At 41.9% G+C, this 25,683-nt stretch overlaps 1 protein-coding gene across 3 annotated transcripts in view; it reads right to left on the reverse strand.

Annotated features, from left to right (window-relative positions):
- Positions 1 to 25,683, reverse strand: part of MYO1B (myosin IB) — a 678,894-nt gene that overhangs the window by 254,631 nt on the left and 398,580 nt on the right. For all 3 annotated transcript variants that reach the window (XM_069225875.1, XM_069225874.1, XM_069225873.1), the window contains exons 16-17: positions 21,397 to 21,597; positions 7,330 to 7,556 (exon numbers count right to left, since the gene is read on the reverse strand). In XM_069225875.1, the coding sequence (XP_069081976.1) occupies positions 7,330 to 7,556; positions 21,397 to 21,597 (428 nt within the window). The remainder of the gene's footprint in view (positions 1 to 7,329; positions 7,557 to 21,396; positions 21,598 to 25,683) is intronic.

Here is a 25,683-nt window from a genome sequence, read left to right on the forward strand (position 1 = left end):
AGTGGATATGAGAAGCAATGAAAGTGCTTACGTAAAGAAACAGAGCTGAACCTGGGTTGTTATGCAGCTGATCAGAAATACTTTCAAACTTGGGGGGACAGGGATATTTACAAGGTGCGGTGTACAGCCTCCCTAAGTGTTATGTATATCAATAGGATTGCTGCAGTCGGGTAGATCTCCGGCATCTGACCACGTTCAATGTAGTGACGTTAGTCCATTGCCTTGCACTTTTCCAAGGAACCTGGTCCTTAATATAGGAGGGTTCTCACCTATTTAGGCCACGAGCTGAGTAGCATTCTATGTAAGTTACTTTTAGCCCTTCAGACCTTTAAATTTAACTAGGGTATCTAGCATAGCTTAGGAGATATTTGTTTTGGTCCTTGAAGCACCACGTGATCCGTATGGACTTCTAAGGCGGGAAACATGTTGAGCTCATAACAGCTAAAGGTAGATTGTCCCTATTAGCTTTTTGTGTTGGTAGAGTGGTGGAACTTATTCCTATTCCACTCCCTTGTGTTTTTAATTTTGACAGAGAGCCTCAAGGCCTAATAAAACATATTGTTTTGAGGCTCTTGAGGCAATTTTAATTTTCTTTTTCTCCTGCTCTTCCCTGATGGTAGGTTTAAATGTATCCCTACTTCAATCACGGCACACGCTTCAAATCAAGATCTCCGGCAAAAAGCCTTCTTGTTGTGCCCGTCGGACATTGCAGCGCCAGTCTGACGTGGAGCTAGCCCTATGATGAAGCATGACATCCATCGGATGTGTGAGGATTCTTGTTACTAATTTTTTTTAGAAGTGCCTCTAGGACCCGTGTTCTTTCCTTTTTCTTTCTTGTTTGGAACAGTATACTCTATTGATTTACATTGCTGATCATAAAAACGACTGTTGTGCAGCCATAAGGGTGATTTGGTGGATCATTTATTAAAATTGTACAGCAAAATGAGGGTTCCAGATAAGTTAGTAGTTATGAGGATATCAATCCAAGAGCTAGCTCAGATACCAGCGCAATGTGTGTCCCAGTTCAGTAAGTGACATTAGTAATTATGACAACAATTTAGCTGTGTGTGTCCATTTATTAGTTCATTATTTGACTAAAGTTTAGAAAGCTTTAGTAGGTCAGGTGAATCAACCAGTCAGAAATTTCTTATACACTCTAACTACAACCTGTATGTATAGCTTTCATCTTTCCCTCAGGACTTCTCCCCTGCTTCACTATACTTCTTCCTCTTTTCTTACTTGTTTCACTCCTGCTCTAATCTCTATTTCTTTTACTATGTTCAAGCTTGGAAAGGCTGTTAATGCTGGTATGTAGTAGGCCTGAAGGCTGGGGAGTTTCGTAATAAAGAACCTAATATTACCTTGTTCTTCTGATTATATTCATTTCGTTGCACTAACAATGTGCTGGCTTTCATTATACCTCAACTTCATTTTGCGGACTCCACTGTTTTGCTTTGATTTATGGAGTTTGAACCCCATCCTCTGTTAGTTGTACTTAAGTTTCTAAATTTAAAGTTATACATCTCTGCATACTGCACTCATCACTCCAGTTTCTGGGTGTAGTATACAATGGTCATGTTGTCTACCTTGAGTAGGACTACTTTTAGTTGAATGACCTGGAAGGAGGATTTGAGGGGTAGGCCAATGCCATTAAGTAACTGATGCGGTGACCCCCTGTACCGCATGATGGTGAACCTGTGGGGGAGGTATCTGTTGTAATGGTCACTGTTGAGTCGGTTCAGAGAAAGTGCTGTCCTATAGCAAGTTGTTACTGTTCCAACAATGCTGATAATTGTGAAGGCTCGCATTCATCAGCACTATATATTCCCAGTGAGTCTCTGCCTGTGACCACTACCTCGTGAGTCACATTATAGTCTTGCCAGGGTTATTTCCTCCTAGCAAGAAAGAAAGCCTTGTATTCTTCCTCCGACAGGCAACATGTGATCAGGAAGGTGGGGCTAGTCACTGCTTAGAAGTCGAAGTTCCTTTATTAGAGTCAAAACTGCCCTTCTCTATGCTACGCCTGTATGCATCCTTAGTGTAATTCCTGCTGGCCTGCTGGCAAACGGTGTGCTTCTGTCTTGATTAAGACTGTGGGTAGTCTGGTGAAGTGGCCTTGACTCCTTCACAGGGCTGTTGCTTGTGAAAGGAACCTCTTTAGCAACCTCTGAACATTTTTCTATTTTTTGAGCACCATGTCAACACTGAGGCCAAAGAGATGCTCTCTGTCAAACAGGATGTTGAGGAGACGTTTTGGGACTTCAGGCTTGAACCCAGAGATTAGAAGCAAGACCTGTCGTCAGAGGGCAACACTGGTGCTAATGCCCCTGGAGAATGGGTACGCTGTGTTGAGCGAGCAACAATTGCTGGCACTCAAGATGATCTTGCCGTCATACTAGCTCCTTTCCATTTCTTCTACACTCCTCAAGGAGGTGGTATACATGTTACCGTATCTCCTCCCACTGGACAAGCTGTACCTGGAAAGGAATCAGAAAGAATTGGGTATGCCTATATATGGCTCCACTTACTGCTACCCTCTTGCCCACATCAATTGTTATGCTTTCCTTAAAAGGCAAAAGGAAATCATCTATAGATCGCATAGAGGCCCTCTTGAGGACAGTGTGGACCATAAGGGAGTCAGAAAGTAGCTGGCTCTTGCTGTAGATAAGGCTGCTAGGTGAGGGTTTATATTTTTTCACAAACCCTAGGTGTTACTACCCTCGATTTCAATGGCTCCATGAGATTTTCTGGGGAAGATTTGAGCATGCATTAAAGCATGTGTAAGAACTAGTCCAACTGTTCAGATTTAGTAAGAGTCTCCAGTATAAAGTGTGTGTCCACGTTATGGTGTGCAGCAATCCTCCTTTATGACTTCATAGTAGTTCCCGGTACCAACCGGCAGGGATGCCTTAACTGGGTGCTGGTCCAACTCAAAATCGCTCAGGAGATCGACAATATAATCTTTCCAGGGTTCATCAGTGGGCCTTGGGTCTAAGGGTGGGTCATATGAATCTGTGGGATCATATAAACTGCCTGGATCCGACAAGGTGCACAGAGACTCATCAGTTAACTCTTGTTGAGGCACAGGATTTGGTATGCATGAGCGTGGTGGTATAGTTTGAGGCACAGGTCAGTGAAGTGGAGGTAAAACGTAAGGGAGAAAGCTTGTGTCCCTGTGCTTCTTAGGTGCCAATTCCGAAGGGGCCTCTGAGCAGGGTTCTTCTTAGAAGATCAAATCTTCTCTTGTGAGGATGTCTCTCTGATGGCTTCGGCAGAGGTGGTTTCAACAAGATATGCCCAGTGATGGGTAGAACAGAGATACTTCTACCTGGCATCATGCTCCTCCTGGAGTTGCTTCAGAATCGGTGGCCCTGATTAGACTAATCCAGCTGCTGATGAAGCGTTCAGCATAAATGGGATCTTCAGCACTGGCTTTAGTTGGGCCTTCAGCGCCAGCTGCCAGTCTGAGAGGAAGTGCCAGATGTCCTAGGATCGGGTAGGGACTGCCAGCCGGTAAGGGTCGACAATCTTGAGCAGGGCCTCAGTTGACTCCGAAGCCACCTTTTGGTGCCAACTTGAGCCCACAGAAGACAGAGGGCCCGGTGATAGCATTCTTTTGTCTTTGTTTGGGACTTAATGCCCATCTCCTGCAGATGCAATACTCTACCTCATTATGGGGCTTTCAACGCAAACCTGACTTGGCCTCTGGGGTCTTGGAGATGGGTATGGTACTTAAGACCATGGGCATCACCTTAAATGAAGGGCAGTCTGCCTTCAGCATCAGCTCAATGTCCTTATCATCCTGCTCCGAAGAGCTCGAGCGTACCGTATCCTGTATGGGCATTGCCTGGGCTGCTGGGATGCCAAATGGACTTACTTCGCCTTCTTTGGTGCAATAGGTATCTTCTCCAAATATTTCCCAGAATTTCGGAGGATGGCTGTTGGTGCATTTTGAGGGTGTCCAGCAACTTTATTTTCTGGTCTTGTCAAAAGCAAGGTGAGGCAGCACTCACAGGAGGTGTGGTCACAGTCGGGGGAGAGACAGTTTGCAGATATCGTTGTAATCCGAACACCGATACGGGTGACAATGTTAGAAGGGTTTCCGTTTCATCACTCCTTTTTGTTCTGCATTCTCTGGCGTTGATGGTGAAGGGAGGACACGTACTCCCCGAATAAAAAATCTAAGATGGAGTCATTGTGACACAAGGGAGGGGTTACATCACATCCTGTGACTCAAAAAGCTTCGAAGAAAAACAACATGCAAACTTCTAAAGCCAACACTAGATGGCAGGGGTATACGTAGCATTTGTATCTATGGAAACATATGGCACTAATGTAATTTTATCTCCGGTAGTCTGGATCTACTTTTGAAACAATAGATAGGGACACAGGTTAAAGAGAAGGAGAAAGGCACTCCTTATAATACCAGAAAAATGCAGATACAAAGATGGGAGGAGGTAAAGTAAGTCGGGGACACAGCAAGGAGGCAGACGTCACAGACATTAGCACAGGGTGAGTCAGGCACAGGAAGACAATTAACACAAAGTCATGAATAAAAGAGCACTGATGGGTCATGCAAGGGTTCAAACACAAACAGAAGTGCACAGGTAGAAAATAGAAACCATTGCTAGGAAGCCTCCATTGTGGAGGAACAGGGTAGCAAACAAACGAAGTGAGATACAGATATGGAATTAGACAGTAACCATGCAATGATGACATATGAGGGTGGAAGTGAACATAGGACTTCTCAATCCCAGAACAAGAGGGACAGTCAAGGGGAATTATACAAAAGGGAAGCTGGCGCCAGAGGAGGCCTGGATGATAAGTACTCATACATGCTAACACGTGTGACCCGAACTCCGGGGATGAGGAAAAAAAAAATGTGGAAAAGTGGACAAAGAAGATGGCATTAAAAGGAGCTAATGTTTTAGGGATAGGTGGACTCACACTGACAGAAAAACACCAAATTTCACCACAACAGGCAAAACCATATCACATCATCCGTGACTCAGCACATCAAACTGTTACCAATTCACACAATACCACATCATCTGCGACAAAACACTACAGCATGCTCGACTATACAACTCACCACATCACAACTTTATCGCCTGTACTCCACCAAATCATAATAGAAAACAACATACTACCACACTACATCAAAACAATGCATAGTTCCCCCTTCACAAAACATTAACACAAGCAATGACACTTGCCTTCACTGATTCTGTGCCATATGACATGACAGTATTCCACATAGTACTTAAACCCACACACCATTAATTATACCACTACTCCTAATTCCACACTACATCACACTGCAACGTACACAACAATAAAACAGCATACTGGATCATAACACCATACAAACCCTCAATACAAACACAAATCATGGCACCACTACATCACACTAGACCAGGGAACACTAATTCATACCACCTCATCACACCACCTAACATATAAATTTACATCACACCATACCTCACCCATGCTACCTTACCACAGCATAACTCAAGTTAATACCACATCACAACAAGCCGGACTAAATCATGCTGAAAAGTATTGCACATCACATGAAAACATTAAGTCTGGCAAACAGAATGGACAATACTAGTAGAATAATGATCTGAACTTTGAGGAAAAATTAAATCAATCATTGGACATTTACTTATTTAGGGTGCTAAATGTGTTGAGTATCCGCCTGAAAAGCTTTCCCGACATAGGATTAGTTCCCATGTCTGTGTGTGCCCCAGGGCCAGAATGAAACCACTCAGAAAAAGTTATCTAGCATGCTTGATGTAGGTATGAGAGAACAATATGAAGGTTCCATGAATGGCCATAGCCATTGTCGCTGTGGTTTTGAAGTGTAAGTCAGTACTCAATTTCAGTATCACACAGGCTTAATTCAAGTCTATGGAATCTGAAGAGACTGGCACACACACACTATATTGTAACAACAAAACCAAAGGACACAGGTAATCTCTGCATACTCACTTGAGTTAACAATAAAGTAACAAAACCAGCCACACCATGGGAAGCTTTCAAGGGATAACTGAAAGCCAGAAATTATCAGTCAGGATGAGAGGTAGCGATATACAGAATGTGAAGGGAAACGTGTCACTAGACACATTAAAAAAGCTTCAAACGAAAAACTAAAATAAACATTAGACCAAATTTTCCTAACATTCTCTGAGTCGCATAGCAAAAAAAACAAGCAGTACATAAACAGGCAAACTAAGGATGTTGGTTGCAAGCCCTAAACTCTGATGAAAGCACCCTCCTAATTTAGTAAATGTATTTCCAGGTTTAAAAAAAAAAAATCCAACTAACGCAGAACAACCATTAAAAACAATGGATGCTGTGCGCTATAAAAATATTCAGACAAAACAGTCCTAATTGAATCAAAACCAAAAATCTTGTCACAAGTGATAATGCGGTTATCTTTTGTGATCACCAATTCTTGCATTTCACTATTTCTTATGTGCTCACAAATGGCATGTGCCAATGATAAAGTGTGCATAATAGTATATTGGGTCTAGTATTCAGATATTTTATTGATATAATAGAGGGTCTGTAATGGAGAGCTTTAGCACTTGGTTGTTCTTAATTAGGAAACCTGATGAGGGGTTCACAAATGAACATTTTCAATATATTATGGTGTACACCTATTTTCGGGAAAAGCTTTCATAAACAATCTCAAAGACTAGCCTGATAATTGCTAAGGTATCACATGATTTTGAGGAATGTGAATGTATACAGAGTAAGCTGTGCCTAGCATGATTTAGTCTCCAAACAGAGAAAGGGGTGTGGAAACTAGACTAGATTTTTTCAGAAAGGCCACATTTAAGAACAAATGGATGCCAACCTCCATGCAGTGCTGTACCCGTATGACAACTCCCCAGCCAAGATGACAAATACAGTAATACCATGGATAACCTGCCAAACATGCATGTTCCTGTCAGAGGGAGATTACAGTAAATGATGTTTGGATATTTAGTAACTAAAATTCTATCAGCTTTCCAGGCCAGTTGATGTCACTACAAAGGAGGAAGGGTGTTCTCTAGCAAAGTCTTGTTGTGACAGAGTGTGAAGAATAAAAACATATATAAATCTTCTGTGTGTGGGTTCAGTCTTTACATTATTTTCTTTCAACGAAGGAGGAGCGTCCTCCTTAAACACAAACCTGCAAATAATGAGGAAAACAGTTTAACCTTGGAGGAAGTGACAGAACTAAGGTTTTAAAAGCGAACTTGAGTTTGAGACTAGCAGATCACACTTTTAAACAGCAGAGGTACCTGAAGAGCTAGAGCTTCTGAAAAACATACATACCTTATGTAATTGGGGTTCTTTGTCTGCAGATTTTTCATTAGGATTGCTACAGAAGCCTTGAACTGTGATCCTGCTGTGGGTGGCCTCTTTAGGTTGATTTTGGCAGGATTTCCATCAGGGAACATTGCTTTGATGAGAGAATTGTTGGATTTCCACATAGCCTGAGACAGGTCACGGTACAGCAGGTCATTGTTTTTGTCAACAAATCCTTCCACCTGGTACATCACCTACAAATCCAGGAGAGAAAAATCATGCAATGTAAAATGATGTAGAAAGCCAACAATTGACGTTGTATGGAGAGTTCTCCATTCACTTAATATCAATGTTTGTCATTTTACAGTTACCTGGTAAAACCCTTAGGAGGCAACCTAAGGCATCTGCCTTAACTCACTTTACAGAAGCTGCACTGAGAATTCAAATTACGAAGGCCTCACCCTATGCTTCCTTGTGACTAGCATTCCACACTGAAAGATCTCCCTGAAGATCTAAGGGATGCAGTGTCCTTTTTTTCCCTGCCTGCCTTCCATTTCAACTTCACAGTACCTCAGTCACCGCTACTGTCTCTAGATGCATTCGGCTTCCAGAATGAGAGGAGGTGGTCTGGAAGCATATTCATCCATTTCACTTTAGGCCCACACTTCAGCATCCCTGCCCATTCATACAGTGGGGTCGAGTGAAGATTCCAAGAAAGATAGTAATCTCCAAAGAGTAATCCTATGCTATCTGCAAGGGGGGGCAAGTGGCAACGTAACAAGCTGAGAACAGAACAGCACAAGGCCAGATACTTGCAGAAGAAGGGCACATCTCTGCCCAGGGTCTGCTTCCAGCCACCAATCCATATAGTAGAAAACATCAGACTACTATTACTGTGCTTCCACATGAACAAGGAAGTTTTACCCCATATCATCTCCCTGCCCGGCTTTCCACCCAGTTTTCTAGTTTAAGACTTCTTCTCAATGTGAGCTTTAGAAATATGCCAAGCAACCCACCTTTTCCGTTCTTAACCAATACTGCATTACTTTGCTTGTATGTGTATGTTGGGTATGTGTGGAGCTATGCCCTTCCAATTCAATTGCCATGTACCACTTCCTGGCTTCCCCAACAGGCAGAGATACCTCTGAGTTTTTCCTATACACAATTCTGTTGCTATCTACATGTTAACCCAAGCTAGTAGGTTCTGCTTTTACTTTTAAGTCAGCCCACTTTCTTTAACTCTTCACACACGTTCATGATTGGATTGGTAGATTTTCTGCATGACTTTCCCTAGCCACAACTGAACTAACAGTACCTTTGTTCTTTTTGAAGCATATCAATAAGGCCCTCAATCTTTCTCAGTCTTCTTTGCTATAATGAAGAACTTCAAATAAGAAAATGTGACGCCATAAACGATAACCACCTTTCTCTGTCTTGACTCTAAAGTTTACCTCATTGCCGTATTAAAAGATGGTTTAGAAATTCTCTTATTGCCTCAACTGAAAATGATTCACTGCCACCACTTCCCTAAGTCTTTCTTTACTTTTCTTCATTGTAGTTTTTGTTATATACTTCTCAACACCCCTCTAATGTCATAGTCATTGTAACCATTCCTGCAGTGCATTTGACTGTTTCTTTTCAGTTTTGCACCCTCTCGTTACCTTTAAGTCCGACACTATAAAATACCTTTTAATTATATAATATACTTGCTTATCGAGGCTTTCAGCCAGTCCTCTGTGCATGGTTTCGCATTCACATGTTTCTTCTCCGAACTACATCTTGAATAGGGCACTGGGTGAACCCACTTCAGCCACTGGTTAACTTGACTCCTGAGTGATGGCATTTTGCTATTTAGCAAGGAGCAGAGCCTCACACCGAGCAGTTCTCTTTAGTGCTATGTACTCCTATGGCAATGTGTGCTTATTCTGACCAGTTTATTTTTGATTTTTGATTTTTTGATTATTATTTTTTTAGGGAAGACCTGGTTGCTCCCACAACAGTGTTTCATAAAAACTGTGGAAAAATAAAATAAGCAGTGACAAAGTCAAACAGTTCGCAACCAAAGCTAGAGAGATTGACTTTGATAACGCTTATTCTTTTGGCTGTCTCCACATGGTCTCTTCATTTTTGACCTCTCTCTCAGCAATCCTGATTTTCAAACTTTATGAAGACACTTTACACTTCTGACGACAGATTAGCACACTGCTGCATGTCATTTTGATAGATGCGCTAACTTTGTTCATTGCTGAACTTGGGCAACAGGCTTGCAGAAAAAACAAGTTTTAAGAATTTTTTGTGTGTGCAGAAACACAAACTACATTTTCATTACAAGTATAACATTGTATTTAACATCTGTGAGCTATAAAGCCGACTAAAATACTGAAACACAATGTTGCAAGAACTGGAAGGTCGGAAGATTTTTTTTCTGTTGTTGGGACCTTTGTAACTATTTACAAGGGTTCCTTTGCATATTTTAAGTCTGATTCAGTGTGGGCTCACTCGCCACTGATTACATGCTTTCGTAATTGTAAAAGTTACGTAAATGCAATGTTGGCAAATTATTATGCAAATATGGACACAGAAGGCATTGTACTGCATGGGCCACATTGCAAACTATCACTTATAAAGCTATTTACAGTCAAACTAAATGTAGTGAGGCATGCAAGCACTGTAAAATGTTGATACAGTATTAGTGAATATTAAGTGACCTTCAGTTTTGGTAGTTGGTTTCTTGCATATTACTCTATGAAAGAATCTAGGACAAATGCTAACTTTGACAACAGCAGAATTTATCTTGCGGGATGTAAACCAGCTAGGTTGGACTGTTTCGGCACCACTAAGCCGATGCCGCACAATACACAGAGCAGTAAAATATAACACAATTGTGTTTTGTTTTTAATAAACGTCTATTCTGCTACATTTGTAACTACAGATGCCTAACTATTGCCACCTGCACATACAAATTTGAAAGTAAGTAATGGTAGAAACACATTTGTGCAGCCAGTCAGGTCACTGCAAATGACACCATTGTATTAAGTGTGAAGGGTGCCCACAGAGAAGATCTCTGCCCTTAGCTCATTCATAAGTGGAAGGGAAGAAGGAACAAACTCAGGTGACATCCTGGTTATGGCTGGAATGCCTTCGCAGGATGTCTTTGGACTATAAAGTGCCTCAGTGCGTAGGAAGCAGAGTCTCAGACATCCATCTTTACCTGATGGGGAGGGAGGCAATGAGGGTGCATCGAGTTTCAGGAGATGGCAATCAATATCAGCTGGGCACCATTGCTCCAGACTCCATGTGGCATATATGGCTCACTTTTAGGAGTGCTGTTATGATACTTCTGCAGTAGTTGAGTCTGGAACTTAACATGGCTAGTACCATGGTGGTGTCCTAATGGACTCTCCATGACTGTATGGGTAGAAGATCCCTTTCTCTTGAGTGCTAGTGGTGAAGAGGATATACGTTTTTCAGAGGGTGCCCAAGTTTTATAAATTGCAGAATTACGCAAGGGAATGGATTGATTCAAGCTTGATAAATGGTGGAAATTATATATACACTTGACCTATGAGCAAGATCTTTGTTTTCTGCCCATTGATGCAGAATTAGTTTCCAAGAAACACTCCAATCCACTTTAATTCCTTTTGCATTTTTAAGTCTATTATGTGTTTGGATAGTCTATGTTCACAGATACAACTGGGATGAGATGTCTGGTAAAGGTGAATGTTCTTCATAACTCTAAAAATGGTCTGGATATTGCCTGATCTATATGTATATCTGAATCCACAGATTACTTTACTTTAGTGGGTATAAGGCTCTATCTTTATCACCACAATTAACTCTGACAAACAGTTCCTGTGAAGTATTCTACTGAAATCAACAAAATGTTTCTCCTGACCAGTCAATAGTCTGTGTATTGGAACACTTGTTCTCTCCACTAGTGTGCCACCACTACAGACATTTGGTGAACAACCCTGATGCTGACTTTCTATTGAAAGTCTGGATTACATATTGTTACAGTTTGCCATCTACCATAAGGCATAGATACTTCACACACTCAAGTAAATGTATTGAAATCTGAAAATTCTGCTGATTGATGGTTGCCGGGAAATCTCTCTACATTCTCAAAGGTATCACTCATGCAGATTAGTTAACTTCACCTAGTTCTAAAAATGGTTGCAGTGAACTTTCCTAGCCTATGTTGGCCTGTAGTATAGTTTACCACACTTCTGAAGTAAGGAGTTGTTATACTTGTCTAAAGTACAGCTACAAATTGCCTTTTGCGAAAAGTGCAGTGGTCCACATGGTGTCTTATCTTCCATGTACATGGTTTGCTCCACGAAACAAGCTTTTTAGAAGGTAGTGTGAGAAAACATTTTTTTCAATATATTTCTGGTAAAAATGACTTTTTTCAAAAGCTTTTTAAAACTGTGCTCTCCTATGTGGGCATAGAGCATGAAATTAAATCCGGTCCAAAAATATTATTCAGATTCTGAAAGCACATTTATAAAAGTAAGATTTATTATCTATCAAAGACCATTTTACTAATATTTTAAGCGATTTACAAATTTACTAATAACATTTCTATACAATTTTAAAAGTGTATAACTAATGCAAAAAGCTATTCAAAACACCAAAGTATTACTATGTCTTATAACTGGGTGCTTTGAAATGATATGTATTTTGAAGAATATGTATTTGACATGATAAATGGGACACTTGACGCTATTGTGTATGCAACGTTAAAGGATAAGCATACATACGGAGTCTGAAGATTACTGTAATTCAGAGTTTCCACTGAAAAGCTACTTTTGTTCAGCTAATAACACTGGCACCATTTAACTACTCTGCACAAAAATTTCTAATAAAATGTTATTCCAGTTTAGGGGGGCACAGCACATGGCATCAAAAAAGTATTACACAAAACCTGGTTGAAAACAGAATTTCACTCAGAGAAGTGCCTTTTGCTGAGTGAGCTTAAAATACCTTCAGTAATTTGTAAGAAATTAGTGTTACATAAAAATGTGTCATTGGACTTTAAAGGGTTCAACGCTGACAGTTGAGCTTTAACTTTAGTGCTATTTCATACATATGCATAAGATATGGCAGACACTCGGAATGATTAACATACTTTTGATACGTGATATGTTGAGTTTCATGCAGACCCACCAAGGGAGCATGGGTGGGGGCGAAGCGGGCAAAAAGTGTTTGCTAATATGTTTGCCACCCTTTGACCAATCTGCACAAGATTTATCAGAAATGTATTCAGGGTTTTTTTTTTCTTCTTTTTTTTAGTTGAAGCCAGTAGAGAAATTCAAGGTTTAATGTCGATTTGACAGAGGGGGGAAATGAAATGGTTATCGTTTGCTAACAACTTTGGCTTCTTTTGACACATTTGTATAAAAATGAAGATATCAGAATTGGTTTAAACTCTCACTGCATTATAGCTGGCTAAAAGACATGTATAGAAGCAGTCAGCCTCCAGTGGAGGGGTTTAGTTTTACAGATGTTGGATGTAGCATGTCAGAACGTCTGCACCTCAAAACCTCTGTAATTTAATAGAAATAGCTGAAGTTCAGTGAAGGTTACAAAATAAAATAGACCACCAGAATTCCTCCAGTTATTACTATTGTTTTCCCCTCCTGTATAATCGCTTTTGCTCTTTTCTTATCTCCTTCTGGGAGTTTCTTCATTAGCTCTTCAAATTCGTCCCACTGCTGGTGGCCATATCTGATTGGAAGGGCGTTGGAGTTGGCTATGTGTTGCTGCTTCTCTATCCCCACCAGGTCCAGCCTTTTGCTTTCACTTTCTGGAAGGGGGCCTGTGGAGATGTGTGCATTGCTCCTCCTCCTTGCTGTTGTGATGATGATGGAGTCCGCCACTGTGTTCTCTGAATATATTTGGAGTCCTTTGGAGAGGGCTTCTTTAACTTCTCCACCTTTTTGTTGCCGCAGGTTCTCTGAAGTCCTCCTTACCCTGATCCAGTATGCTGGGGTAGCTTTGGGAGGTAGAGGTTTCCCTTGCTTGATGGCATGAGGGTTTCCAGTAGGAAGCAGAAGTCTCCGTACTCTTCTTCCTGGGGTACTCCATATGCGCCTGTTGCCCTATTCACGAAGCTGTCACAGCATGTGATGTCATTGTGGGGGCAAAGGCCTCGAAGTGTAGCTGTCTACCTTCTCTTTTGGGCTCTCCGTTCTGAGGTCATTCCAATCATCCCCGAAACTTCCGGTTGCTGCCTCCTCTTCAGAGTCATAGAATTCCTCCTCAACCTCTTCGTGAGGCTCGGGCTGCTGGTGCCTTGAGCATTGTGTAGTTCTCTTTGACATCCATGGCCGTCGAGGGTTTTAGTGGGATTCGGAATTGTTTTAATGTGTCATCGAACTTTCTTTGCAGGAGGGCTGCCATTTCAGCCTCTATATTACGCCTCTTTTTCTCCACCTCCGATGACTTTTCGATGTCATGTGCAGTTGACGGTCATTTTTTCAGCGTTTGTTCCTCCGATGGTTTCTTTCCCCGTAGAGAGTTTTGCATGTTTCAGTGCCCTGACCTCCTTCAATATCCCTGGTCTGGGATCTGTGGCTGGCCCTCGATAGTCATTCTCTTGGATGTCGGGCTGACTTGTGGTACTTTTTCCTCTGGGATTTTCTCCGAGACTTTCCGCGGTTTCTTTACCTGCTCAAGCCCTTTTCTACATCCTTTGTCGTCTTTTTCGGTGGGCCTTTTTTGTCAGTGTCCCCCACAAGGAATTCGACCCCCCCCCCCCATGGTTTGACTCTGCACCTCACATCTGTTCTTCATCGCTGAATAGGGCTAGTTTCTTCAGTGACTCTTGGTGTTTTTGCCTCTGCCTTGCTGCGTGGTGTTGTTCTTTCTGCTTCTGGCATGCCCTGAGGGTTTTGGGTGCAAAAGCAGTGCAGGCCTTGCAGACCTCGTCTCTGTGGTCCTTCGGAAGACACAGGTTTCAGGCTTTGTGCGGGTCGTGCTAGGCAAACTCATGGTGGCAGTTCGAGCTGAATTTAAATGGGGTTTTTCCATGACCCCTACCTTGCTTCATTCTCCTGCCCTGTGAGAATTCTGTCAGGGTCCCCCACCAGGGGATGTATTCAGTTTTCTCCTTGTCCCAGTCGTTATTAATTTTGGCGCTATCTTCCTCATAAACTTTTGAATTTCTTCTGATCTTTTTCGGTGTTTGTCTCAAAAAACTTTGGAGCTCCTACTTTGCTTCCAGACCTAACGGCAGAAAAAAAGAATCTTAAGATGGCTACCTGTTGGAAAATGGGTTATTGGTAGGGCAGGTAGGTACCTACACCTAGCAACAAGCCACTAACCTCCACCTAGGTACAGTTAGGTCTCAGTAAATTAATCCCAGCTCAACCCTTGGTAGCTTGGCAGCGAGCGTCAAGGCTTAACTTAGGAGACAAAGTGTAAAGCATTCAAATATCACAAAACAGTAATTAAATAAAACACAGGAAACAGTTTAAAAATCCAAAAACCAATTTATAAAAATAGTTTATATTTGTATCTTTAAAATGACACCAAAACGATTAAAATCGGTTCAGGGGAACCGGAGATATGAATTTTTAAAGAATTATTACTTTTCTAGCGCTTAGAAACAAAAAGCGCCAATCGGGTCATCTGGTTGCACCTCGACCGGGGCAAAGTCAAACTTTCAGGCCGACCGCGATGGAGCCCTGCTCGGCTACAGGTCGCGGGAGGCCTCGGTTAAAAAGTTACCTTCTGACTTAGTCTTTATTTTGAAGAATTTTCTTCAGCGGGACGAACCTGCCAGTCGAATCCGACCTCCTGGAGCCCTTGTCCGGATACGCGATGTGGGTTTCCTCGGTGGAGACTTTTACCTTCGGACTTAGTCGTTTTTTCGAGATGAAAATCCTTCGACCGGGGTAAACCTGGATCTTGATCCGACGTCCATGGAGCCCTTCTCGGATACGATGGCTGGGAGGTCCCGGTCAACTTTTTACCTTCGGACTTAGTCTCTTTTTTGGATGTTTTTCTTTACCGGGACGAACCACGAAGTCAGGCCGGGTCGCGGTTGAGGCAAGCCGGCTAGAATTTCCGCGGCGGGTCGGTCCCTCTCTGGAGCTTTTTTCCAAAAATTCTCAAATCTTTTCCAAACTTCTGGGGCTTCACCCAGATGTTCTTTTAAGGTTCTTTTGGGGTCCACAGCTCACCCCAAGGGTCCAGAAGTTCTGTGATGGTCCTTGGGGGGTGCGGACTTCAACTGCCAGAATGCACCTGGCGCAAACTCCTTTTTGGCCACTGGACAGTGGTCAGCTGATCGCTTTCTTCAGGAGTTGGTGCAGGGGACTCTGGTTAGCAATTTTTCACCTGTAGCCAACAGGGAGTCCCTCCTTGAACCAGTTGAAGCCAGGCAAAGTCCTTCTTGTGGTGAAGCCCAAGTGTGCAGCTGGTGCAGTCCTTCTGAGTGCAGGTTCCAGGTGCAGGCCAGGGGTCCAGCAGGGCAGTCCTTCTCCTTTAGTTCCTTTCTTGTTGAAATCTGGTAGGGATCGGAGGTGTGGGGGCAGGTCTGCCAGTTTTATCCTTGCTCCTGGGTGAAAAGCAGGGGGGCCCTGGTTCTCCAATCAGGGACAGGGTCGTCCCCCTGTGATGACCACTTCCTGGGAAGTGTGGCAAAAATCCATCCCAGAAGGCAACAGTCTCTAAAAATCCAACATGGATGAATCTGATTTTTGGAGGTTACATCTGGCTGAGCCCACCCACTGGTGTGGCTAAAAATCATAAACACACCCCTCTCCTGCCCTCTCCTAATCTAATCAAGGGGGCACCTAGTTGTCTGGGGTTGCAGGATGTGGGGGTGTTGCTGGGTGCTCCAGATGTCCTTCTCTGCCTTTGAAGACCAGTTTGGCAGCCCTCCCCCTTCCTGCCTCACCATCTGCTGAGGGGATATTCTCTCCCCCAAGCACATTCCTTTGTGTGAAGCCAGGCCACTTCACACCTAATCAAGGTAGCCTGGCAGAAGCTGCTGCAGGCAGGCCAATCAGAGCACAGCAGCAAAAACAATGCAGAGCTGAAATTGGCAACTTTTTAGGTAAAGTCTAAACTTTTTACCTGAACAAGTTATATTAAATCCCACAACTGGAAGTTGTGGGATTTATTACAACAATTAATTTGATACCAAATTCTTGGTATGTAACATTTAAGGAGACTTTAAAATTTAAAATAAAGTCTGCCCATTCTAGCCTATGAAGGCTATTTACTTCAATGAGGGAAAAACGAATTTGGCTGTTTTTACCTCACCAGGGCTTATAAATCTATTTTTAAAAAGTCCCTGCTTATAGTTACATGGCACCCAGCCCTAGGGGCACATAGGGCACACCTTAGGGGTGACTTATATGTAAAAATAAGGTAGTTTAAGACTTTGGAAGTACCTTTAATTCCAAAGTCGAATTTGCATATAACTTTAATTTAAAGGCAGCCAGCAAGGCAGGCCTGCCTTTAAAATGACACTGGGCACCTCAGCAGTGCACCTAGGTGTGTACCACCTATGCGGTGGTCCCTAAACCTACATGCCCTACCATATACTAGGGACTTATAGGTAGGTTGACTTAGCCAATTATAATTAGCCTAATTTGCATATCCATTTTACACAGAGCACAGGCCCTGGGACTGGTTAGCAGTACCCAGGGCACCATCAGAGTCAGGAAAACACCAGCATAAAGTGGAAAATGGGGGCAAAAAGTTAGGGGGCCTCTGCAATCAGCCCTGTTTTCCCACACTACCACACACAGGAACTTCCAGGGTGCCGTCTGATGTCCTACAAGGGATGGACCAAGCACCAAATGGTGGTTGACGCCCAAAAATGAAAAAAAAAAAAAAAAAAAACAAAGAAAGAGACAATTCCGGACCCAACCACTAGATGGCAGAATAGAAATTATGTACAGCATGTGAATCCAGAAAAGGATTCATGCTGTAAAACTATAGCTCACAGACCTGCCACGCACACCATAACACACACCAAATGCAATGCTTATGACCTCATATTTATGATAATAAATAAGGACTTCACACAACATCTTTAAAGTACAACCCATACACAAAGTTCTTCCTGTATACATATTTGTGTCATTCATTATGTTAATGGTAAGGTAATATATCAAATCACTAGTGAGCATTTATGTCATCTTTTACATTATGGGTGTTTTCATGAGCATTGCATTGTATGGGTGAGTTACGGTCTGCGGATGTGAGGGCTATGGTTCGCAGACCTAACAAACCGCAAACTGGTAAGCAAGCACTTAGTCAAATGTAACACAAAAGTGTTTAGATATTGACTGACATTTACTCATCTGTGTAAGAGCTTAGTAACTTGTGTTGTCTGTGGGCTTAAATGCTGGCGTCTGGGATCTGCTTACAGAACATCTCATAGGATATCCACTCTAGATTTCTATTCAAGTGTTCATTGGAATGATTTTCTTCTTTTTGTTTAACCAAGCCACGATCACATGAAACTACACTCAAATTTTACATTAAGAATCAGATTTCCAACACACAAATTCAGCTTAGTTCACAGGGAAGAGACTAAAACAACAAGCACAGTTGTGTACAGCATACGCTTTTAGTCATTCGCATGCACAATGGTGTGTGCTTACGTCCCATTATGTATGTGTGCCTACAAAATGATGTGCGCACTTTTTTTTATTTTGCTAGTCTGTGATGTGTCAGTAAAGAATTAAAGAGTCGAGTGTAAGCACTTTTTACGAAAAACAAGAATGGACTGCAGCAATTTGCTGCCTATCCTCCCCAACAAACTAAATAAATAAAAAATATTACAAAAAAAGATGGTGCTGCTGATGGAGGCAACAGAGGAACTGATGGGGCAAACAATTGGAGCTGCAGTGGTGGGGAATAGCAGCACACAAGGAAGGCAAGAGAGCTTGCAATACGAAGGACACCGCAACATGGAGTGCATTGGAGTGTACTTGATAGGAGGAAGAAGCATACAACAAAGAGAGCTGGAGAAACATGTACATTGTCGTAAGAGTGCTAAACCAACATGAAAAAGCAGTACCCTAAAAGTGAAAAGAAGAAGGAAAGAAGGCAAATATAGAGAAAGTAAAGAACCTATGCTCTGGAGAGGGAGTAACACAAGACGGCCAAGCAGGAAAGGGGAATACAATTGAACAAGAAACTAACAAACAAGGGTGGCAATAAAGCAAACCAATGGGAGACTAAGCTACTGTGACGCCTTGATAAGCCGACGATAGGCCTTATGAAAATTGACTGACAATCACACTATGGACAGATTTTTATTAACCCATACGAACCAAGCCAAAGACATGCAACAACGAAACATATATTACTAGCTATTTTAGACCACTCTTAATCTGATGGGATACAAAATTCCGGTCTGTGCAACAAGGTCCAAAAAAGGTATGGAAACTGGCTCTAAGTTCCATCGCTCTTTTAAAAAAAACTTGAATGAAAAACATTGAATAAGACATTCCCTTTTTCATTCAGTGACAATGCTTACTATTGGTTGCGAGATCACTTAGATTGCAGTTGAGCTTGGAGGGTGAGATGATTGATGGAACAGGGGACTACAATTTTTTTTTTTTTAAATAAATAAAAAATGGTAACAAGCACAAGCTTGATTTCGATTGATCGGAGCTACTAAATCATCACTTGCACATTACAAATCGGAGACTTTTCAAAGGATAAAAGTAAAATAAAGTCATGGGATTCCCGCATAATTTTCCTTGAAGAAACATACCAATATGAGGAAGCCAACATTATTTTTGCAAGTCACAGCATACGTACAGCTAAAATTAAACTGATCCTAGAGGCAGTGGCTTATGATTCAAATAGGTATTACCCATTCCTTGATGATCAAATGTTGGAACTGTATGTTCCCAGTCTTGATTCCCACCCACACAAACACTTCAGGTTCGTTTGAAATATTGGTGGACTTGAACTGCCCACTGCTGACTACATGCAAAGATTCTACCTGTGTTCTTGATAACAAAATATTTTATCACGAACGTGTACTGAAACTGGATGATGCATGCACAGAGAATTATTTTGCTCATGGATATACCGGGGCTGGTAGAATTATCCTGGGGACAGAAAACAAGTTGTCGCTGTTACATATTTTATTTTTTATTTTTTTACACTACACGCACAATATTCATGAAAGAGTATGTGTACTTTTTTTTTTATTATTCTAGAAAGTTAATCATACTAGCATTATCAAGATATGCAGTCACTGACCATTAGCTGACCAAGGGCGAATTACATATGGATCGGCTCTGTAAAGACTTGCATGGAGGCAAAAAACAATGGACTGGAATAGAACCCAAGCAATTATGAGTGGGAGTGGCTGAGATTCCGTTAAGCATTCTACCTATCATCCACAAGAGACCACTCAAAACATTAGATAAAACCAATTTCTTTTCAATTGGGAGATTGGAGGATGGGTGCTTCATGGTTTTCGGTTGTGTTGCTAGTCATCTCTAGTAAAAAAGACTGATGCTATTATCACACAGTTGTTTCTTTGAAATGTGTACGTGATCAATTTTAGAAATGATATGCTGTTCAAATGTGCTGACCCAAAGTTCTCGAAGGCTATCAAATTTAAGGTAATTGCTAACTTCATAAGGGGACTCCCAGCCTGGTGCATCAATATCCATAGATCTCTCCTGAGCTTTTGCAGTACAATCCGTAAACCTTAAGATCAAAGCAAGGATGTGTCTGAGTACAATCAAATAGGGGTGCTTCCTATTTCAATATTCTGTTCTGATGATGACCCGCCTAAATTAATTTATTTGACTGGGGTCGAAATATCGATTGTATTAGAAATTGTGGACTGACTTTTGAATAATTCAGCAGGCGCACAGTACCTATGGTTATAGGTGCTTATGTGAGACCTCATGCTTTTACCCACAGTTTGGTTTTAGTTTTCATGTAAATAGCACTGCAACACTTATACTAACACATAATTCACTCACACTGCACAGTTATACAGGAGCACCTCGATTACTTTTCTTTAAATTGTTGAATCTAGGTTTCTAATAAATGTGATATATTACTCACAAACCTCATCGGTACAGAAAGTTCTTTATGAAACAACCACTGTCGTGGAGGTTAATTCATATCCTTCCCCCAGAGGGACCAAAATATGTTACATTATTAACTTACCCAGGGTACTGGGTTGCCCCATTTTTTCCAAAATAAAAGCAATCATTTTTTTTTATTTTTTTTTAAAGGAATGTATTTGCATGTGCTTTCAAGTTCAGAGTCGTCTGGTCCAAATTGCACAAGGACCCAAGATTTTTCCCATGCAAATCCGTGAAGGCAGGACCTAAATGGATTTGCATGGGAAAACCGGTCATAAGGGGGCGATTGTGCTGATTTACCACTGAGTAGCAATAATGCTTCACATTACCCATTATTTCGATGTTCAAAACTCAGAACCAGCTTACAAACCTGCCTATGACAATACCCTTAACTTTCGGTGAAGGTATTTCTACCGGTTTGTTTTAGTGTCTAATATTAACAAGTAGGTTAGAAAGATGTACTGACTATGTGGGAGTTAACATGTCTACCTCAAAATTATTTTTCTCTGGCTAGTTTTGTGAAGCCATTGTTTAATGAGATGAAAGCTAAAGATTTGTTTGTTCGCTGGAGGTATTACGTACTATCGTTTAAAAAAAAGAAAACTATAACACTGGATGACTTATGCTCACAATATTCACTGCCAGACTCCAGCACTACCAGAAGAGAATGCCCTACCCGAGGTTAGGGTGCTCAGTCAAATCCCATGGCATTATCTACATGTATTGTTGTGCCCACTGTAAAATGTTCCTTAAATTACACCTTTGAATGGGATTTCTAAGAGTGCTGTATGACATTATTGCCTGTTTCCTACAACCGTGGTAAAGTTCTGTTACTGGCGATTCCACTTCGTAAATAAAAATACATTTGCAAATACAAAACGATTTTTAACATACAGCTCAAAAGTTTTCATTTTGTGTTCTTCCTTGCATTTTCGCTTACAATTTTATGTTACTTGTTCCTAGCAAGACAGGGCATCGTGACAACACAAACATTTCCACGTTATACCTTGCCAGCGTAATGCTGGATTCTGAAGCAGCAGTGTGGTAGGGTGGTATCGTTCAGGAAGCGAGAACACTTGCTCATCCTGCTCTCAAAGTGGTTGTGTGTGGCACAGACTTGGTTGAGCTTCTCCAAGAAGGTGTCATCTGTAACAGTACCAGGCCTCAGGCATTCTTCATCCAACATGGCCAGGATTCCATTTTGATTCTGCAAAAAAAAGAACAGGTTTTCATGCTTCAGTAAAGGATTTTTTTCAGCATCCCGATGCAGACGGGTCAAATGAAATCTTTCCTTAATGCCTGCAGAAATCGAAGCCTGGGGGCTTAGCTCTCATTATTGCATCACTGGGCCACAAGGATGTGAGGGGCCCACTGTATCCCAATTATGGTTGCTTTTGCTATCCAACAGGAGCCAGAGGAACCCATTTTCCTTGAATGCTTTAGATCCTACAGCAACCTCTTCTAGGTCACTATAGAAAACAGACTTCTTCAAAGAGCATTCTGTCAACAAAAACAGTTGTGAACCCAACCCTTCCCATCGGACCCCATGTGAAGTCTGATCCCTTAGAGGAATGTGCACTCTCATCCCCTCTGGAAATTCTTCTTCTGCATTGTGCACCATTGTTTCACTTGGTTAGGCTTGTACTAAACGACTACTCATATATATGTTATTTCGTTAGCAAAACTGGAGTAAGAAATATATAAAAGCCAGTGCTTAATTTGTGCTTGTTGCTTCCGGTGCTGAGCACCGGCACTTATTTTTGAGGGCCAGCGCTTATTTTTCTGCCTCAAGCATTCACTGCGAGCAAAAGACGCATATGTGATGGAAGAGAAAAAAGAAAAAACGTCAGAAAGGAGAAAAGCAGGAAGCTGTAAGAGTGAGCTGAAGGGGCAGGGAGTGGCTGTAAATTGATTAATGAGACCCGAGATGGCTTCAGGATTAGGCTGCCTCAGTATTCCGTTATCGCACATTTTTTTTGCAGCAGCCCGGTGTTTAAGAAGAGAGCTTTGAGCACCAGAACGTTTTTATTTACAAATTAAGCACTGATAAAAGCATATGCATCGAAAATATATTTGCTATCGCCTGAGATAACTTTAAGTGATTATGTACTTGAAAGGGAAGGCACCTGCAAAAGATACTGTCTGGGTGAAGATCAAACAAACCACCAAACAAGCCCAAGAAGACAGTGCATGGTTATTACGAGAGTTTGTTAAGTGTTTAAATAGCATAGCACAGCATAGCGGATTGTAGAATCCACAAGGGACGGATATGGAGAGGTTTGTATTCCAGCCTTATGAGACTGCAGTCCAAGATCAGTTTGATAATCCAACAGCACCCAATTTGATGGGAGAATAAGCTGATTTCCAAGATCTGAATACATGCGAAGTACTGCAGTGAAGAATTGTACATGTAACAGACCCGACTGAAGGAAATATTTCTATTGGCCCAGATGAAGAGGGCTCAAAGGGAAGATCAGCCGTATTTAGGGAATGTGGGAGGAATGCAAGTAGTCACATACATGCAGGACAGACCTATGATGTAGGGTGGAAACGGTGTTCCATAGCGTAGAGGTCATAGTGTTCTGACTGACCCAAGTACTGGGATTAGTAGTGCAGGACTGAAGAGATCTAATCCTTGTCATTATTATAACAAGGTGGGGCATTGAAAGCATGAGTGTAGCCTGAACCCTAACAGGGGGTGAACGAAAATCAAGTGCAAAATGTGAAGTTTGTGCAGACTCAAAATGGTAATTCAGCTCAGCTACTAAAGTACTAAAGCAGAGAGTGCAAGGTTCTAACATGCCACAAATTCCAGCGATGCGGGTTCCTTATAGTTCTCATGCCTCAGGAGAATGCGACTTGTCCTAGGATTAATGCTAACCAGGACCCAACATCAAATCGGAAATCTTTTCTGAATTAAAACCGATTCTGAACAATTGCACATGTTTGTCTCCGAGGGCTACAGCTCCGACTGGTCATAACGATGGTGCCATCAGGGGTGTGTGTGGGGAGGGGGGGGGGAGGGGAGATTGCATACTTAAGTCTTAGAGGTAGGTCAGAGTGGTCCATCGTACAAGGGGAGGCCACCCCGTGTCATTCAAGATTGAGACAGGTGCTCTCCATTCCATTTTTGGACTAGTGGAAGTTCTTAACATACCCCTCTCAGAAAATGTATCCAAGTTGTAGGAGTAGCTAATAAACAAATGCCAAACCCTGTTACCAAAGTAATTTTGGTTAAAATAGGGTCATTTGAAGACAGCCATTGGTTCGTGGTGTGTGATTCCAGTCCAATCCTTTGGGACTCTATCTGTTGTGTAAATTAAACTGCAGCATTAATTACACATCAAAAGGTGTGAAATTTAAGATTCATGATGAAGACGCTGGTTTTACACTGGCAAGGGACAGCTGTCAGACTGTTTCCCTTGATGACCATGAATAATCTACCACCAGATCTCAAGGATACAGTGAAGCCTGGGACTTTTCAGGAAAGGAGATAGGTTTCATAAAGGAGGTTGAGCCTGCCCGAATAACTGTTAAACCAAATGCTGATTAGAACACTACAGTACAATTTAATGCCTACAACTTCAGTTGGGATTACCCTAGTGACTGAGTCAATAATACATTATGAATTTCAAAAGGGATAATGGGAAGTACATCTAACGCACCATTTAAGGGCCTGCAGAAACCAAGCAGTAAATACCAGATTCATGCAGGGTCTTAGGAAGATTAATAACATTGTTAACCCCTGTTGTTCTGAGATAGCGAATCCAGCTGTGTATTGTTTTAGATTCCATGTGAGGCTGAGTGGTTCACTGTGGTTGGTTTGTGTCAGACCTTTTCATCTATACCTTTGCATGGGGATAGTCAGTACTTTTTTGCCTTCCTGTTTCAGAACAGTGTTATGGTATGGACCCAAAAGGGTACCTTGATATTTAATCAGATTATCAAGATGAATCTTGAGTCCTTGGTAATGCTCTATAATTCTGTCATGGTTCAATACATCAATGATTTGCTGGTGGCGTTGTAAACCCAGAAGACTTGTAGACAAAACACTTTTGCATTGTTGTCTCATCTGGACATAAAGCGTCCCTGAGTAAATCACAATATTGTCAAAAGAAAGTGCTGTATCTGGGACACCACACTGAGAACGGAACAAGGAAGGTGTCATAAAAAAGAATCTCTGCAATTCTAAAAATGAATCTGCCAACTACTCAGGATATTTCTGGGAATGGTGGACTACTGTTGACAGTGGTAACCCAACTTTTCTCTAGTGGCCAAGCCTATTTGGTTGCGTTCTTAGATCTGACAGTCGCTGTCATGTATCATCTCTAGGAATGACCGATTACAATGAGGCTCTTACACTTTTCTGTAGTGAGAGGCAGGGATGCACTCTCTCAGTGCTGCATTGGGATGCTCGACGACCAGTAGCTTATCTTTCTGCTACTCTTGAACCCATAGACACAGGACTGCCAGTTGCCTTGAACCTGTAGCAGCAGTGGATGTCAGCACTGAAAGATGTGAGAGCATAGTCATGGAAAACCCACTTACCCTGTTGGTACCCTATTCTGTTTAGATCTTGTTAACTCACACAAAACATGACAAACAGTAGATTGCCCAACTATGAACAAATCATACTCGCTGCAGAGAATATCATCTTTAAGCGGTGTGCCTCAATACCTTGTTGCCATTGCCCACAAATGAAACTGATGTTGGGGGAAGTAGAACATGACTTTGTAGACATCACAGTTGAAACTTACCCATCAAGGAGAAATAACAGTCTCACTCTGGCCAAACTGTTGAGGCAGTTAATCTCCATGTTCAATTTTTTTAATAATGGCATCCTGAAAATATTGTAGCCAACATTGCAAATGGAACAGAGGCTGCACTGTAGCTATCGACCGGATGCTTCTGGTATTGTGGATTAGGTTAATGGCACGTTGAAGTCCCATTTAGCTAAAGTGTGAGCGCCAGCTTCTCTGCTGAAGTGGACGGATGCTTTGCCTTTGTTGGTGATGAGTTTTCGCCGCATTCCTGATCGGAGGACAGGACTCTCGCCCCATAAGATCATCATGGGCCAAGCAATGAGGTTGCCTGCAATGCCTGCTATTGTGCTTGTGAATATTACAGATATTATTCTAGCTACTGGAAAAAGGCTGCAGATGTGGTACACTCTGTCTCACATCAGGTTGAAGCAGCCACTGCTCTCACGCATTCAAGAGGGGTGCCATGACCTTAGTCCCAGAGACAGGGTCTTGGTGCAGATCCACATTCGTAAAACAAGCCTGGAATCTCA

This window comes from Pleurodeles waltl, chromosome 3_1, assembly GCF_031143425.1.
Source record: "Pleurodeles waltl isolate 20211129_DDA chromosome 3_1, aPleWal1.hap1.20221129, whole genome shotgun sequence".
In the NCBI taxonomy this organism is placed as follows: domain Eukaryota; kingdom Metazoa; phylum Chordata; class Amphibia; order Caudata; family Salamandridae; genus Pleurodeles; species Pleurodeles waltl.